The sequence below is a fragment of the Ischnura elegans genome, chromosome 6 (genome assembly GCF_921293095.1).
Source record: "Ischnura elegans chromosome 6, ioIscEleg1.1, whole genome shotgun sequence".
Taxonomy (NCBI): domain Eukaryota; kingdom Metazoa; phylum Arthropoda; class Insecta; order Odonata; family Coenagrionidae; genus Ischnura; species Ischnura elegans.
Window position 1 is genome coordinate 67,390,775 of NC_060251.1, and position 19,168 is coordinate 67,409,942.

At 39.9% G+C, this 19,168-nt stretch overlaps 1 protein-coding gene across 8 annotated transcripts in view; it reads left to right on the top strand.

The window, feature by feature from the left end:
• LOC124160929 (TLD domain-containing protein 2) overlaps positions 1 to 19,168 on the top strand; it is a 962,297-nt gene that overhangs the window by 829,258 nt on the left and 113,871 nt on the right. For 6 of the 8 annotated variants that reach the window (XM_046537059.1, XM_046537054.1, XM_046537058.1 and 3 more), the window contains 3 exons: positions 68 to 230; positions 1,522 to 1,759; positions 3,284 to 3,361. In XM_046537059.1, the coding sequence (XP_046393015.1) occupies positions 68 to 230; positions 1,522 to 1,759; positions 3,284 to 3,361 (479 nt within the window). Of the gene's footprint in view, positions 1 to 67; positions 231 to 1,521; positions 1,760 to 3,283; positions 3,362 to 15,246; positions 15,543 to 19,168 lie in introns of those variants that run through there. The other 2 variants (XM_046537057.1, XM_046537062.1) reach the window with 2 other exon arrangements.

Consider the following 19,168-nt stretch of genomic DNA (forward strand, 5'->3'; position numbering starts at 1 on the left):
GGTTTGAAACTTCAATAGCTAATCCTTTCTTGTGTTCTAATGTCCAATATCCATTTTGTGTGGTTAGAGCTGATACCGCGGCCAGCGCGTTCCTGTGAGGACCCACCCCTGTACCTGCGATTACGTATGGGCAAGCCCAAGGACCGAAAAATCCCTCGATCAACCCCAATCATGTCTTATGGCAAGAAGAAAATGCGCCCTGAATACTGGTTCAGTGTCCCACGAAACAGGTAAGTTGATGACATTTAATGTGACTTTTTAAAATGTAGTTTTGGTGTCTTACATACATGAATTTTGATGAATCGATTCCAAATGTCAATTCTCGGGCACAGAATATGAATCGATCGCCTAAGGCCGATTCCGATTCCATCAATTCCAGGAAGAAATTCGAGGAATATTTTGAAAACAGACTAACGCTTGGGACTTAAAGGCCACCACACACTTGGGTCATTGTTCACTGTACATTATTATGTTAACTATTTATGTCTGAAATGGTTAAAGAGTTTATTATTTTATTGAAGCTGAGGATAAATTACTAAAATCGAATTTGCTATTTTTAATACACATACATGTATACTTTTTGGGGCACGTATTTGTCTTCATTATTTTATGCCATTCAATTCTTAAATTTTAATGACAGCAATATTGCTGCCAGCGTCGACACACTGTTTGGGTTATGTTGTCAATACTTTCTCAAAAGAAATTAATTTCATCTAATTCCATACACATGATCTTGCTTCTTGTAATTGATTCTCCAAATTCACCTTGCATTACCAAGTTATTTCAATGAACGTATGTTGGTTTGTGGACCTCATATAAAGTCCATTTGCTGCTCCAAGGTTGATTCAATCTTGAGCCTATAATTTCTGATTAATACATCACATTTGGGATTAGACACTTCAATGTTGGGCCTGTGCATCTGGTGTTGGGGCTTTGTCAGCTTCACGTGGGGCCTATGCCAGACTTGTTTTTATTCACAAGATTTTCTTTTGCCTAATTATTAAATTCATTTCATGACAACAAGACTCAGTAAGTGCAAGCACAAAAGCACAAGCACTTGCATCCTGAATGTAGGTACTCAGGAATCCAGTGGCACGAAATTTCCACTCGTATGAAATATACATTGGAAATAATACCACTGTGTACTTATTCCAAGACTATGCTCAAATCTAATAGCAAAACAGAACACTAATAGAAAATTATAACAAGAATACAAAACATATTCTACCCCTCATCACATCAGCATGGCTAGTTAAACTGGGAATTGCCATGAACTAGCATGAAGCAACTTGTACAATTTTTTGGTAAATATGTACTTGCAATGATGGCAAGTTTCTTAGTTCTATTGGTATTGAATTCCATATTCTGGAAGTTGTTACTATGAAATAATCATTCAAGTGAGAAGTTCTATGTTGGGAGATATGAATGTCAATATAATGATTCCTGGTGGGTATTAAATGAATACATATTTCTTTTCTAAATAATTATTTACTTAAAGTTTTGTTCTATTTATTTGTTCAGGGTGGACGACTTGTACTCATTCCTCATGCTTTGGGTACCCCATCTCTATGGTGACCTGGACGAGATGGACCCTGCGGAAAGAGGTTATGAATTGGTCGAGTCTGACTCCGAGCTGTGGGAAGAAGAGGAGGATTGTGCCGAAGACGAGGTGAACGGACGGAAAGGAGGCAAGGGCAAGTCGAGAAGAGGAAGAGAGAGTGACGGAGACATAGGGGAGCTGACGAGAGAGTCGTGGGAGGTGAGTAGCAAATTAGCCCCACTGAACATCACCCCTATCAGGCAAATAACCAGGGAAGGTGCCCTAAAGGCTTCATTCAGTACTCCCCGAAATGTTTTCAGCTTCCCTAAAAATACTGTGTGCAACCTGCATAAACCAAGGTTATTCAGTTAGCATTTAAGCATTTGCATTACAACTGTTTGATTACAGATGCGTATTGTAACAATTCTACCTCATTCCCTCAATGAAGTGGTCTATGGACCAATGGAATTTCCTCTCTTTCGGTATATGACAGGGATGGTTGACTTGCATTTGGCTTAGCTCCCATTACCTCACCTAAAATAGGTGGATATGATACAGTCCCCTATCAATAAAATTTGCCATAATCACTCAAGCCTTGACCATGTTTGTCCATCGTGGACATGATCACCTTGGAAAACGTTCTACATCCCAGCAAATATTATGTTGTAAAAATCATAGCTGCTTTAAGGGTGCTAGATGCTGGTTGATGTATATTATGTATCTTCCTCCCAATTAATCTTTTGTGTAACTTCTTTTAGGGACTATCTCTCAAACATTTGTTGGTGTAGTATTTTGACTTTGCAGTTGAATACGAGATTTTATATAATATCAGGTAGATTTTTATACATTTGGAGAGATGAGCTGATAAGAAATATTTCATTATTAGCTATTGTAGCTAGGATTTTAAAATAAGATAATGTGTATGATTTTACCATCAGTGTTGGCTAATCTCCTACCATTAAGTAATTCTATTTCGAATCCTAATTTATTGCCAGTCATGGCTATTTTGATGTCCTATTGCCAGTTCTCCACAATGCATACCTGCTGTAATTATGATTAATCTATAAATCGTCAGTGATAATGGTTTCATTTTGTAAACAAACAATTTACAAATTTCTCTTTGAATGGTTAGGATTAGACAACACAAAAACTGTATTAGAGGCTAGATATTGTTACTGCTGAAGCTTTAATTTGGGTTAGAGCTCATTCTTTGTTCTCATTGGCTGCAATGCTGATGTTACAATTTTTCATAGACTTTGGTGATTTTTTTATTGAGCTATGAGCAGAGACATAATAATTAGTGAATTTATTTCTTTGGAAAAGTGTCAATTTTTTTTGTCATATTTTTCTATCAGTGTGGAATCAAGCCAAAATCTAGTACGATTGTATGTGTGCTTCTACTTCATATGTTAGAAGATGTAAATTCTCATTTCTTAATTAAGGCTCATTTAGTTTAGTATATGATGGGCGTTAAGGAATTACCAGCCCCCTCACATCTTTCATCTTCTTGCCCTAAAATACTAACACATTTATCTTTCCTCCCTTTTCCTTCTTGTCTGTTTCCCCCTGTTCCATGACCTCGTTCCAAATGTTTCCATTGTAAATCCTTCCCGTTATTGTCCACCTTCCTATCTTTCTCCACGTCTTTCTTCGACTGTCTCTCTGTCTATCTCTCTATCTCACTTTCTTCTTCCGCCAAAATCCATCTTTGTGCCATCTCCCCTGTTCATCTCTTCATCCCAGGTTATCAAGGCTCCATACGTTAAGCTCTACAGTATATTGAAGACCCAGACTATCTCAACTGAGTCAGAAAATCCAGAGGTGGGAGACCCAGCCTCTTTTATTATTAATGTCATCATCGCTTAGCTTTGTGTAGCACACCAGTCTTGTCTCAGTGGAAGTGATGCATATATGCCAATATAACAGCAGCCATAATGTTTTATCCTATTTTTTTTTTGCCAGTCATCATAATAACATTAATTTCATCTAGTGGGATTGATTTGAAGAAATTTACGTGCTCACTCTTGAAGCTTTTTTGCTGTAGAATATCTCCCCAAGCAATTGACAATAATGCGTTTTACCCATTGTGAATAATTCTGTTCTTTACTTATATCAGTTAAAATCATACACCACTTAGTATAAATCTTAGTATTCTCCTACCAGACTTTGTATATTGTTTCAATTTTTAAAATATCATTTTGGAATTTCACTGGTTTAAGGGAACATCATTTGAACCAATTCAAATTGTTTTTGAGTAGCGTTTCAATCATATGGTGTTCTGGATCCCTTGATATAATTTTATTTTATCAAAGCTGCTACCAGGTTTTTTCTTCCTTAAAAATAGGGCAGATATTAAAGCGTCACTTCTCCTGAAAAGTACTTGCTAACATTGATATAGGCAAAACTTTGAGCTGGTTTAGGAAATAACTGAGTAGCCTCTTTATTTTCGAATATTGTTTCAGTATAAATCCTCTCTCCTGTAATTCCTTGCACATATTCTATAGTTAGATGCTTAGCTAGTAATCACTTTAGTATAGTTTTGATGTGAAGCATCATTAGGAGTAAATGTATCGGTAGTGTCACTGGCTGAATCAGTTACCAGTGATACTTACATTAGACTATTTTAGTGTCAGTTTCTCAAAAAGGTAAGTCAATCAAGTGCTTAAAATGTGCATCGGCAATGTTTTGTGTGTTGTTTTCAGGTGTGTGATTCATGTGTAAACCGGCAGTTTTTTTTCCTGAGTCTGCATATTTTTAGGCTTCTTGTGCTTAGTGATTGTATTCCAAGCGAATAGGGTTTCTATTTCAGGCTCTTCATCAGTTATGGTACTCTCATCATTTTACTCTTTCCAGTTTCCCTGAAATTACCTAGCGTATGAGTAAGTGAAATTCTATCAAAGACACATTTTTACGAGTGCTTAAATAGTGGGTAGGCCATTTACAGTTTGGTGTGATTGCATTACTATTTAATAGCTGCTAATTAAAGTAGAACTTTACCATATTGCAGTAATGAAGATAAATCAACAATTTTATTAAATGATTTTGTTTGAATTGAAGTGGATTAGAAACAGGATTCAAAAATATCTTGGAAGAATGGCTACACCATGTATTGACTATACATATGCCATTTAAAACTCTCTGAGTATCATTTTTATTTAGTCATTAATTCAGTCAGTTCGTTTAATTAATTTCTATCATTTCACTTATTGTAGTTAATTATAAACAAAGATATATTGCCCTCTAATTTTATGATAACAGCTTAAAACACGTTTTTGATTGCTACACAATCATAGGCAGTATCTGATGATGATTGTGTAGCAATCAGGTACAAATGATGATAGTTGAGCAATCGAAACATGTATTGTAAGTTGTTATAAGAAAATTAATGGCCACTGGTCAACAATCCTTAGATTGTTTTGACACAGCTCTCCACTCAGTTCTCCTATCAGCTAATCTTTTCACACCTACGTATTTCTTCTCTTTCACATCCTTCTTTACCTGTTCCATATATTTTATTCGAGGTCTTTCTTTTCCCTTCTTACCATCCACTTGTCCCTGACAATTGTCATCATCAGGCCATCATGTCTCTTGGTGTAGCCTGTAAGGTTGTTCTGTCTTCTTATTACGTTTGGTTTTCATTAGGGTTCTCTTATCTCTCACTCTTCTTCTTTACCTTTTCCATATATTTTATTCAAGGTCTTCCTTTTCCCTTCTTACCATCCACTTGTCCCTCGACGATTGTCTTCATCAGGCCATCATGTATCAAGATGTGGCCTATAATATTGTTCTGTATTCTTATTACGGTTTTCACGAGGCTTCTCTTATCTCATACTCTTCTAAGGATGGGCAATACGATATCTTTTTTTATCATTCAACATGTTGTTCCACGACATCTCTCCACAAAAAGTTGACTTTATTGTAGTTTATTTTTTCCGATGCGTGCGAAGTGATATATAAAACAGCACAATTCAATATAGGCAACCCGAATATCTCCTGAGCATCCCCGTACCAAATATTTGGTTGCATTCCTGTTCTTAATGTTGGAATTGGTACCTGGAATGACCTCCCACGACTCGAGATCGCCCCCAGAACCCACGTGCTCATTCCGTCCCTCATTTTCGACCCCCATCCCCTCGACCCCCTCTGTCTTTCCACTCGTCTCCTTGTACGGGAATAGCCAAGTAAGAGAGAGATCGCACAAGATCTCGATCTTTCGAGTGAACACCGTGCCACAGTTACGTCTGTGAAGGAAGACAAAGCGATAGATCTCGTTTCACCCCTTTGTAAAAACTCCGCATGCTCTCCGAATCACATAGAGTGACTTTAACGGCCGACGCGCCTTCCGTGGTGGTCTCTCCTCGTGGCCGATGACGAAGCAGCGCTCGGGTGGAAACATTTCGGTCGAAATCGATTTTTCGAGAAATCGATTTTAATCTAAATTAAAAGTTCGATTTTTCACCGAAAATCGAAATTTGAACAAGAAGGTCGATTAAATCGGCGGTTTTCTTTTTTTAAATACAGTTAGTATAAAAACATATTTATCTTTCATTCGAAAGGCACTCAAAATATACATTTGAGTAGTAGAAAAAAATCCCAAAAATTGACTCAGAATACATGATTGAATTATTTGTAGCAAATATTTACAGATGCGGGCTCATTAAAGTTTCAGGATCTCCGCTTGGAAAAATTCAGCTCTTCGGCAATTAATTAAGATCAACTGATTTGTTGATATCGAGGGCTTGCGTTTCCAATTTTACTGGCCTTGAAAGCTGTTCACTCGGGACGAATGACGTTATCATTGGCCGGCAGTGACGATGCGGAGACCACATGAAATGGTCATCGTCGAAGATCGAAGTTGAAAAATAGAGTTTGGATTGAAACTCGAAGATCATGGCTCAATTTCGATTTCCTTAATCTTAGGCCATTAAAACTCGAGTTTCGATTTTAGTCGAAATAGATTTTTCCGTTACCACTCGGGTGCGCAAGCCAGCGCGACAAAATTATCCAATTTCCCCTGGCCGCCTTGTCTCGTGTCTATCGCTTCCTTGACGAGTCACATGTTCTCTCCCGGTCGTGTTTCGTAAACTGTGGGACAGAGACAGCTCACTCCGGTAGCTTCACGCGCGTAACGGTCTCAAGAGTATAAGGCCAGTTTATATTTAAAAAGTAGTTATGGGAGCTAAAAGCTAGGGGAGAAGGCCGATATTATATTACATAAGAGATAATAAAATCATTTCTGTGATGTATAGAAATATGTTAAATGAAACATGTTGTTTGTAGAATAGTGTAATTTTAATTGCCCCTCTTGATCCATAGTTTCTAGGCTGAAGTCTATTTTGCCTATAGGAAATTCCTGCCACGATTACTATACTTATTGTTAGTGATTGCTTGATAAAATCCTTCGTAGGCAAGGTTAGAAAAATAATTTCACTCTCTCGAACTGAGCTGCATTTTTTTCGTAATACCTACCCATATACCTACAATGTGAATCTACGATCCTGTGTACTGAAACTCATGCACGAAGATCATGCAATCATGATGAGCATTCGCCCGTGTCATTTTTTTATTGTCATTCAACCAGCCTAGTAAATCGTCGTTCAGTTTGGTCAGAAATTTGAGAAACGTTAAAGCTGTGCACGCAGCTGTCACCAACCACAAATTAGTGGTCTAGCGGTTGGGAACACGGTTTTTTTTATCCTCTTGTACTTTCTCTAACTCCTACTGTTATCGAGCTGGTATATATTTCCTTTGTGGTGATTCATTCGGTGGCCGTAAGAGTGCGCTATAGCGAAATGGAGCCAACCTTTATAGACGTGCATCGTCGGTGGCACTGCTTTTTCGGAGCACGTCCCGAAGGTAAACGCAATCCAAGTAGGACTGCACGTGCCGCGTTACCACACACACACTGCAGTGGTATACTCGTGCTTATGCTGAAGAGAATCATCGTCGGAGACCCTCTAGGTGCATGCCGCGTCCGCCTGTTTATAAAACTTCGATCATTCCGACTACAGCCATTAAAATATGAGGGATCGTCAAGTATTCGCGAAAATAAGAGTGAAATTTTTAACTCCTGAAAGAGGTGCAGTGTCATTATCTTCGAGCGGTAATAATGTTTTTGACCTTTATTTACTGAAACTGAGTACAAACTTGAGACCGTTGTAGGTACTTAGTGATTCTTGGTAATTAAGAAGCCGAATTTAAGTCAACATTTTTAAAATTACTTCTTATGCATCTCATAAGTGCATCGCCTTATGTTTGAGTCGTAGTGTAATTATCATCACCTTTTGCCATTTTTTTTAGTTGAAAGGATAGCGGTACTGAAGGTGGATAACTTAGCATACACCAAATGGGACCAATTTAAAAATATTCGAAAAGAAATAGGTTCGTGCAAATCAATAAAAACAAAACCGCTTTGCCTTATTTTTATAGACCCATTTGTATTTAATTAATCATGGCGAACTTCATCCTTTGTGTTTATAAAATTGAGTATCCCTCTTCAATTCACGATAAGGCATTCTCCTTTTCATTCTACCCATAGGAAAGGCCCAGCCTTAAAAAATAGCGAAATTAAGCCGACTTTTCGCAATTTTCGACGCGTCACCGTCACCGCAAGAAAACCGTCACGGTGTTTTAGGGTTATGTTCGTATATTAAGTATGCTTCTGGTGACAATTGCACAGTCTTCTCCTGCCACACTGAAGGTTGCGGGTTCGAATCCCGCCTATGTAGGTAATCCTTATTCAGGGAATGGTTTTTTGTAGTTTTCCTATGTTAATTGTTGTAAACCCTCCGATTTAAAGTCCAAATAGGGCTTTTTTCGGCTGACAATTTCCATCACCCCGACTGAGTTCGGGGGGATGGAAATTGTCTGTTTGTCTGTCTGTTATGTGTTTCCATACGGCTGCACGGATTGCGACCAAAGTTTGTACGTAGGTACATCCTATGCTCTCAAACGCCGTAGTATTACTTTCGTTTGCGTCCGATACATCCTTCGTCATTTTCTCTTTACCGTTTGTTACGTCACGTCATACAACCTGTGCGGATGGACATCCGGGAGTGTAGGCACACCTCTTGACACGATCAAAGAGAAAACAAAATCGTATATGATCATGAATTCCAAGTTTTCCACTTCTGTGGGTACTATCCTTCCTGAGCAATGCCGGGTGGCCTGCTAGATGTTAAATAAATTTGTATAATCTCACCGTCGCTGTTTACAGTTTTTAATTGGGATTTCTTTCGTCTCTCAGTGATTTGGTTTGGACGTCACGTCCGGGCCAAATTTTCGGTCCTTTTCCCTCTCCTTTCAGGAGCCCCGCCCCAAGGTGCATCCTCACTTCCCCCACCTATAATTCTCTCGTTCCCCTCCTCATTTCACTCACGTGGCCATGCGCCTCGCACCGTGTCGCTAAGGAGACGAGGACTCGCCGTCGGCGCGACAGTCTCTACGGCTGGCGACCGAACTGGCTGACACATCTCTCTTTTTCTACGTTTGAGGTCACCTTCCCGTCATGCGGATGCGAAATGGCCGTCTGTGAAATTTCTTTACCAGTTTAATGTCGATCCTCTTGAAATCCTTTTCGGATATCTTGAGGGCTTGGAGGATCATAACCCGAATAAGTTCAGGGGTGCTATAGCCAGTCAATTTTAATTACACATTTTTAGTTAAATTGAACATTTCAATATTTCCGAAGGAACTCTTGCGGAAAAATGTTTCATTTAACTTATATGAAGAACTTCCGCGACATCGCACCGCATATCACACGAGTTAATATCATATCTTCAATTGTACTCTACCATTATAATGCAAGATATTCGACAGGTTAAGTTCCCTTATAATGAAGAACGATGTCAGTTTCCATGGCCCCCAGACGATATCCCCCATTTTAATTTCTTTAGCACCATTGGAAAAGCTAAAAAGATACCTCTTGTGCATCAGAAAATATACATCGTCATTGTCTTTCGGGTTTTAAAACCAAACATTGCCGAAGTTTCTCCTGGAAAATAGATTTCCTATGTGAAATTAAACATTTAATTGAATACTTTCGCGAATATGCTTACATTTTTATCATAAGATTGTTTCTAATAACCTGAATTTGATTGGCAGTGATCATTATGGACCCTCTCTTTCGATTAATCTCTGTTGAACTTCCCTCCTTCTCTCCCGTGTTGTTTTATGGTTCCGCGCTTGAGTAAGGCTTCGTGTTGCCTTTGAGTCCACTTCCACTGCTTTCCTCTTTTATTTGAAATCCCATCCCGTTGACAACGTAATCAAGAAACTTCTTTCTTGACCTTCCTCTCCCTCTCTCGCAAAAAATCTTTTCCCTCCACCATATTTTCCAAGAATTTTTATGTCCCAGAACATGCTCAATGAATCTAATCTTCCATCTGGGAGGAGAGCTTTATATAATGGTGTGGGCGGTTGTCTTAAGGGAAAAGCCGGAAAAGTTCACGATATGCCGCACGTACTGCATCCTGGTTCACTCTAAGAAAGGCATATGTTTCAGCACCGATAATGATCATGCCCGCTTTCTGTTCACCAAAACATATTGTGAATGAATATGGCTTGACAATGGTTGTATGACCATGAGCTTAGGATTATATTATTACAAAAATGTGAAGCGTTGTTTAAGTTAAAAGTAGTCAAATATGAACTGGAAATTATAAATTGTCTGATATTATTGAAGATTTAGGTTACCTGTCGATCACTTTGAATAATATTGATGGAATAGGTTTTCAAATCGTGACATTATAATTTGACCGCCTTAGGAAGGTTTTCGCTTGATGATACGATTCAGTTTGTTTTTTCCCCGTTTTGTTCAGGAGCTCGAGATGTTGCGATTGCACTCAAGGTGATTATGGGAACTTTGTATGTCTTCAATCGAAACTCGAAGGTTGAAGCTTGTATGAGGTTAAAGGGCTCCATATTAGCAATGATAATAGGATATTTATGGGTACAATAGCAATATCGGGTAATTATGCACTTGATAGTGGCGTAACAGACGAAACCGGTTGTAATGTTTAAATAAATTGTGGAAGTAAGGAAGTGTTTTTCATTGCTTGTATGCCTTAGTCCACTTAAGAATCCATTGAGTTGTATAAGGTCCAACTTTCTTATCATTTTCACTCCTGTTACGTTAAGTAATTTCCTCCCTAATCTCAGTCCCCTCTACAGAATAATTCCATTGCAATGCACGTGCTCTCCTTCGAACCTTTCGTCGGCTAGCAGTTACTCTCTTCTCTCATTACTATTTCGCAATTTTACTCGCATCCGTTCTCTCAACTTGACCCAGCGGAGTAAACACACGCCTTTCGTGCTCTTCATTAACAGCAAACGACTGAGTACCTCCTACATACCTCCTCCTATTCGTCTGAGCTTTAATATTTATCCTGGCACACCCGTGCTTTACTGCTGGTGCTCTGGGATTTATTGCAATTCGCGAACAGAAAACAAATTGGCGAATTAACCGCGAAGTGAAAAATTGCATTACATTCACCAATGGATAACGTAACAGTCCCACCGCATCGGCATAAGTACCTCAACATGAATCCTTAATCTGAACTTATTCCGTATCCAGAGGAAGTTTTTCTAATTCACTCTTACAAATAATTTGAATGACTACGATTCAGTGGACTCTACCTTGAATTAAAGTGAACGATACAATGCAGTAAGTAGCATACCGGATTGTGACGCACTAGTATTGATAACGACGCGGTATAGTGTGGAAATAGTCTTGTTTATTTCGTGTGGTAAATTGTGGATTGCATAGAAATTATCGAGTGAAACTTATTGATTAGTATATCGTTGAATCCGCTTCGTGTTATCATCAAAAACTGATTCACAGTTTATATTTTGCTGCATTATAACCTAAATTGTTGATAACAATGCATCAGTCTTTTAGTTTTGAATGAGTAATTTATATTAGTCAAATCGTCAGTTATCGTAAGTAAAAAATCCTAAAATTGGATTAACGGAGCTATCCACTCTGCCAGCCGTTTCATACGGAAGTTTTTCCTCTCTTTTACGTCCTTAATATATTTTCTCTTCTAATTCAAACGGGGCCATCCCATTCCTCCGGTCCAACCGTCCTTCCACGATTGTCTTCAGCAGGCCATTATGCCTTACGATGTGGCCCCGTCTTCTTCTGTTACCAATGAGTAAATTTTTGAAGCAGGATTTCCATAATCTATCTTTGATAATTTGATAACCTGTCTTTAAGAGCTTAATATTTTGGAACTTAAGGAGTTTATCGACATCTACATAATACACCCCTAGCCGCCTAAAAAAGTGTGTGGCAGGAGGTGTTAGGACTCCAGCCGTTTACGCATAAAAAGCAAATGTTCAAAGAAAATTATTACTGGCAGTTATTAAATTCCGTGATTGGGGGAAAACGAGTTCCCATGTCTATATGTTCTGCAAAATACCTCTCTTAATTTATCGCTTCTGTAGAACCTGGAAATATAGTGGGGCTCTGAGATATATTTTCTGTATCCTAAAGATATCTATCCGCAATTGTTCAAGAAATCTAATTTATGCTTCGATTTTTTTTATATTTCGCGGGTATATTGAGTATTCTATTATTTTTACGAATACACTGCCAGCGACGCTTGTTGAGACTCACGGTTTGTGCGATCGCTATTGTCTCAAACCTCTGAGGTGATGGTTCGAATCCCGTGGAGGTTTCCCAGTGCCTATCTCGTTGGTGTTGGGCGTGTCACTCGTTGCATTTAGTCCCCATTCAACTTTCACTGCGCAAGACCTTGTACGTTTTTTGAATCTTTTTTTCTTACAAAATCAAGAAACTCGTTATCTGCCGAATGCCTACCAATAGTGTAGGTTCTTAATATTTTCCACTTTTGAGTGGTGGAAGCGGAGAGAAACTGCCAAGGCGCGTGCTACAATGAAAGCTGTTTCATTTTAAGCATTATTCGTTCAACCGAAAGGAGAGGACAGATTTTCATTGGTTCATTGAACGCAGAAGTGCTTGACGCCGATGAGTCATCTATAGACCTCCCCCGCGCGACGAAAAATCCAGTTCGTGACTGACAATCGCGGATTCGGGGCTTGGTGAAAGCCAATTTATCATCGGGGAAACACATGGTGCGAACTTTTATGAACTCTTGAATCCATGCATAACGATACAGATTTTCGTTTGCAAACGTTTGGGTACTGTAACTAAGGTTTCGGGATTCATCGTCGTCATTTTCTAGGTCCAACAGAAACGATTAAATGTACGGATTGGGATAGGAATTCGTTTTCCCCGCAGACAATACAGGACTTAAATAAATACTAAGAGGAACTCAGTGATGAATTATATGTAATACATTCCTTTTTTTTGTTAAGTTTAATGTCCTAACACACCCAAACGCAGACCCGTTGAGGCGGCTTGAGGGGTAGCATGTACATTAGGGGCGGTCATCAAACAACTTTTCTCGAAATTCAAAATTCGACCTGTGTCAAAATGTAGCCCGAGATACCAAATGAACAGAGAAAAAATTTTGTTCCTGTAGGTTGATATCCTACGGTGGCGCCAGAGCCATTTATGTTTATCCTAGGCACAACCCGCACACATGCGCTCTTTTTACGCTATTTCGGCGATAAATTCGTGATTCAAATGGTTTTTCAGCCGATTTTGCGCTAGTCACGTCTGAAATTGTCGAGGTAAGCAATATAGATCGAATACTCTCGTTTTTTATTCAATCACCGGTATTAAAATGCTAAGAAACGTAAAAAAAAGTTGAAAATTTCTTAATTAATGGCATATATTTTAATTTGGTGTACTCGTATGGGCATGATCGCAGTAATTTGACCCCAATAATCCACGCGTATAAAATAGTGCATGTTGATGATTATTAGTTCATACTCCGGAGATAGTATTGTCGTAGCTCTTCAGTCCATTCTCTTATCAGCTAATCTTTTAACTCTTACATGATAATTCTTTTTTTAAATCCTTTATCACCTGCGCGATGTGTCTGAAGTATACATTTTTAACGGATTTAATTTTTTGCGACCAATTTTAGTATTCTTGATAACTTCAGGCTTTACTTTTTGAAACCTCTCCATATTGGAAATAAAGAAATAAAACTTTGTAAGGTTCACTATTATATAATTATGGGCACGACCCGGGTTTCGATGTAACCAAGTTACGAAACCCCGGTCGTGCCCAGTAATTAAATAGTAGTGAACCTTACAAAGTTTTATTTCTTTATTTACAATTTATTTTTTTGCCTATGTTGGAGTGACGCGCAAATGACGGGTGATGCGTCTTCCTAAGAGGTGGTGAGTGGTATAGTAAGTGGTTTAGGAGGAAAGACTACAGGGCAGAGGCACATTGTGTTCCCTATTTACAATAAAAATCTCAAGGTGGTTGCTTAAGTTTTAAGCAAGGAATACGTCACGAAGGAATGCAGAATACGACCGGTAGAAGGGGTGATTCGTCTTCTGAATGATATGGTGGGGGAGTATAAGTGGTATAGGAGGAAAGACAGTCGAAAGGAAGTAGAGGGTGGCAGTGACGCAGCGTGGGTGGGAGGTTTGGGGATACCCCCCCCCCCCCCAGAGCACACAGAAATGTTTGAGTTTGATCCATTTTACTTAATTGGATTCATATTACTAATAGAATAGTGTAAGGATTAATTAAATATGCCTCAGAAAGCCGTAAAACTCACCATTTTGAACCATTTATCTTAAAATTCCACAATTTATTAATCTCGCACCTACCGCTTATCCTGGAGGGTATTCCATACCCTCACACACCCCGGTATTAGTTGCACCTAAAAACCCCCTCCCCCCAGCCTTAATTCCTAGCTGCGCCCCTGGAGGGTGGTGACCTCTTCCGGCGATTGCATAGGTTTTAAGCTAGAAATGCGTCAGGACGGAGAGGAGGAGGGACGACGAAGTGCTGGAAATGGTGGGTGAGGAGAGGCAGCGTCCAGATGAGATGCAGATGAGACAGAAGGTATGGATGAAGGGAGTACTTAGCGGAAGGAGATGTTGAAAATGGTGTTAGAGGGTAGAATGTTAGGGAAACGAGGGAGGGGAAGGAAAAGAATAGGATTTTTAGATAGACTGAAAAGGAATAGACCTTATAGCGAATTGAAGAGAGAAGTGCGTGAAGGAATGGAAGATTGCCTGAATTCTTCTTAAGTACTCTGTGGAAACCTACCTTAAACGTTAGAATACTTTAATAATAATTTCCTTGTATTGGGGACAATTTGTCATTTGTATTTCATTATAATTATGAAGGAATTACATGTGGTAGAACCATAAAATGTAATACCTCATGAATCTCAACTAAACCTCCTTCCAGAAAGGATATGATTTCAAAATAATTTATCAGAGCCAAAAATGTTTATGAAGCTGTGTGGCCTCGAAGGACCTTAGTAGAATACGTAAATGATAATGTAAGGAAGAAATGCAGAGTGAGACCGATAGAGCGGGGGTGATGCGTCTGCTTAAAGGTGTGGTGGGGGAGTATGTATAAGTGGTGTAGGAGAAGAGACGAGAGCGTGTAGGGAGGGAATCGTTGAGGTCCGGGAGGAGTCCTCTCCCTTTGCTATCTGTTGTTCCACGGGCGGGGTGGGGCCTGAGTTGTCGGGCGGCGACCCCCTTCCCGCCGCTGCGAATGGTGGAGGGCGGCCGGGGGGAAGAGACCGCTGGGAGAGAACGCGCTCGCTCTCGAGGCACGCGTGAAGGCAGTTTCCCTTGCCCATCCTCGCGTGGCGGATGGCCGCCGAGGTTTCGGTCCAGAAAATCGGCGACCAGGGCTCCACCCATGAGGTCCGTGCTGGCGGCAATGGCCGCCTCCTCTTCAGGGGGAGGGAGTTCATCTTCTACGTCGGGCGGGGATCGACGCCGGGTCGTGCCGGCGTCGCCCCGGGGTTCCCTCCGCCGATTTCCCGGCTTCGAGGGCGTCTGCAGGCTATCGTTTCGCCTTGCGGCTCACGTCACCTCGAGACAGAGGTTCTTCGCGATGGACCGACTTGCCGGCAGCGTGGCGAGGATCGTGAGTAATTGTGTGGTGTACCACCCAAAACCTCACACCTTCAACTGCATCTACATAATGCCCTGCGAATCACCTCTTGGGTGTTTGGCAAGGGGTGATCAATCACCAGCATGCAAGAGGATTCCCACATACGGTCATAAAAATGTCACGCATGCTAACAAATTATGCTTCCCCATTCACGCAAAGACGAAAGTTGCCTACTGCGTGATGAAGGCAATCTTAGTGTGAAGTGAGAACGAATTTAGTGAGTTAGTTTAGAAGTTGTAACCATTGTTTCGTCTCGTGAGGTTTCCGCAAATCGTGATGCGGAAGTGGTCGTGAAGATCGAAACGTTGGCTTTGGAAACGTGTATTCACAGCCAGTTCGGTTCCAATTTGTTATTCCAGTGTGTCGGCTGTTGTTCTTCGGTGGCGACTTCCGGGTATGTGTTTTCGTCGTGCGGCAGCGCTTGAGTGTCCTCCATATGATAAGCCTCATTACCATCTGCATTATCTATTAGAGTCGGCAATCACAGAAAATGTTTAACTTCCCGTTCATTTGGGAACTAATACATGTTTAATGTGTTATGTAGGGAGAGTGTGGTGGCCCAGAGGTAAGAGCGTCAAGGTGCGTTAACAGTCTGTAACATGTTATATAAAACAAATTACGTATAGCATATTTTATGAAAAAATTACAAATCCGTGTAACATGTTACATGTAACATTGTGTTCTAAAAGAAAATATCGTGTTATACAACAAGTTTATTGGTTTCCCACACGAAGCGCGAACTTGTTTTATAACTCGATATTTTGTTTAATAACACAATGTTACATGTAGCATGTCACACGGATTTGTAACTTCGTAAAACATGTTATATGTAACTTGTTTGATATAACAAGTTTCACAGTGTAAACGCACCTTTAGTCTGCTGTAGGTTCCCAAGTTGAAATTCTGGGTGAAGTCTTTGGACACTTCCAATCAAAATCCTTGATTTGTAATTATGCGGTTTTTTGTATTAATTCGTGGAGATCTTGATGGCGTAGTGGATAGAGTGTTCGGTTATTTATCGAAAGGTCCTAGGTTCAAACCTTGGGTAAAGTCTTCATACATCCCCAAACAAAAATCTGATGAGTGCAAGGTGTTCCAGGGATAGGAACTGGTCCCCGTAATTTTGTGTGTGGAATTTTCATATCTTGGTTGGGTTTAAACACTGAGTGTGCTGGTTTTATATCGTGATTAGCCTTTCTGTACGCCACAGGTTGCTCTCTAATGGGTGAAAATTTATCTTCAAGAAATAAGAAGTGCTAAACAGGAAAGAATGTTGAGTTCGAATCCTATCTCCTAACTAGCCTCAGGAGCTTCGCCATCTTATTTTGACTGCTGCAGCGGAATGGTAATGCCCCTACAAGTAGACTCGGCTCCGGTGGCATAGAAGTACGCATTTATGTACGTTACCTACTTGGCAACCTAACCCTCGTCATCGTTACGTCTAGAGGTTTACCTTCAATGAGTCCTAAAGAGGTAGTCGTGATGTTACTAAACATTGACTTCGGAAACGTGTGAATAAAGATACGAGCGGAGATGTGTTATTTCAGTCACTTCCTTCCTTTTATCTGCTACTCGTTAGTATCTTCCGCTGTCGATCGTGAGTGTGTGTGTGTGTGTGCAAGTAACGTATAAAAGTAAGCAAATTGTGGTTAGCGGCTCGATTTTAGCAAATTATTAAACCCCTTTTCTTTCTCCATTTTGAAGCATCGCCCAACCGGATAATGCTTTCTGATCTGTGGTAATACCAGCGTCTTTCGTGTTCTCTTACACGTTTAGTAGCTGCGAGATATAATTTTGACTGTAACAGAACCTATTATTTTAGTAGGTGGAAGTGTAATTACATTCATAGTGGCGGCAAACAGTTCGTCTCTCAGATCGACTGATACTTTCAATTATCCGAAACTCGACTACTGTTTGTAAGAAATTATTCATCGCTTCTATAATTGAAATGATTCTGGCGCGTCCCTATCCGTAGCTTTCCACGCGGATTGCATTCTTTAATTAGTGTTTGCGATTTTCTTTCTCGGAATTCGCTCGAGAAAACATTCAACGGAAATCTAACCGTCGATTTCTGGATTCAAAAGCCAATGCGTATACCAGTAAGCAACCAATTCACTTCGATTATTTTCGGCATTTCAGGGTAATTTTGGAATTAGGAACTTTTCCTTGTGGGAGTATAGATATGTACTTCAATCCCTGTGAAGGCGGAAAATAAGCTATTGATGAGAAATAGAGTTTTAATTCCATTCTATTCTTTGCGTAGATCTTCTTCACGAACATCACAGTTTCCAATGGTGCAATAGAAAACTTCGCTATCGCTATCAAAGACAATGGTATCAGGTCTTTAATTTTTCCACCCTGCTAATTGTATCGCTTTGCGTCCAGTAATCGAGGATAACTCAACTTATTTTTAGACTAAGATAAGACATTGGAAATTGCACCGATTTAATATGGCGTGATTTGATCGATTGCAAATTGTCATGTGAGTAAGAGAGCATGCCTTTCGTTCTGTCTCGTAAGCATGAAGTTCTTTGATCGATGTACGATTCAGATGAGTTCTTATGCCATAGACAGGCATTATTATTCCACACCTTGATACGCCAGCGATTGCTAAGGTTTTCGGACTTATACGCCTGCATATTATGAGGAACCCGTTTCAGGGGATTAAGTTTTTGACGATTGTTTTCCTGGATTATAGAATTATTTCTGCCGTTGCTTAGAAATCAGGACCTTGGCTTAGTGTTCAATCTTTCTGCCCGCGGAATAGATTTCTGGGCCAGGCAGTGCCAACGCCCTTGCGTCGTCTACCGCTTGGTTTCGTTAGAAAGAGTGGCGTCTTGTGTTCTGTATATTTTGACTGCGCGATGAAGAAGGTGATTGGGCCACCTCGTTACTGTGACTGCGACTCTTTCACCAATGTTCAACATCTACTTTCATAGTCACAGTAAGTGGACGATCGAGATGACGGCTGGCGAAGCATTTCGGTCGACTGAGAGTAAGTCTTTCTATGTGAACTCAAGAATGTTGCAATCCAGGTTCCAAAATTCTCCTGCTGGATGAACCGATTAAGTAAATATTTTATTTAAATTGTTTGAGCTACGCTCACTGTGAAATCATCTGTGCGTCACTTCCGTTCACTCTTTTTTGTGGATGCATCGTGATAGTCCAAATCTGTTGCGTTTAACCAATTAATCCCCAGCGTTGCGTTAACGCATCATTATTGAATTCTAATTCTAGGAACAAGTTTCTACCTCAGAATAATTTTTTCTTCGATTTACTGACTTTTTTAAAGTATCTCTAGGTCTAATTTCGTCATTTCCACCAACATTTTCATTCATACGACTGTATTTTTACGAATGATGGCGTTCGGCATAAAAATCGGTGCGCACATACGAGACACCCTAGAAAAAATGACATTCCCCTGCATGTCCGTTAAAAAGCAGAATTGGGCATTTCCTCCAAAGGAATACTGATAACTCCCGGGGAAGATGTTTAGTGTACAAATCAAGATAAAAAATAAAAGATGTATCCTAATTTTTAAAAATTACTTTTTTACATTTATTTACTGGAGTTTTTCCCAGCGTTGCTTATAAGCTGCA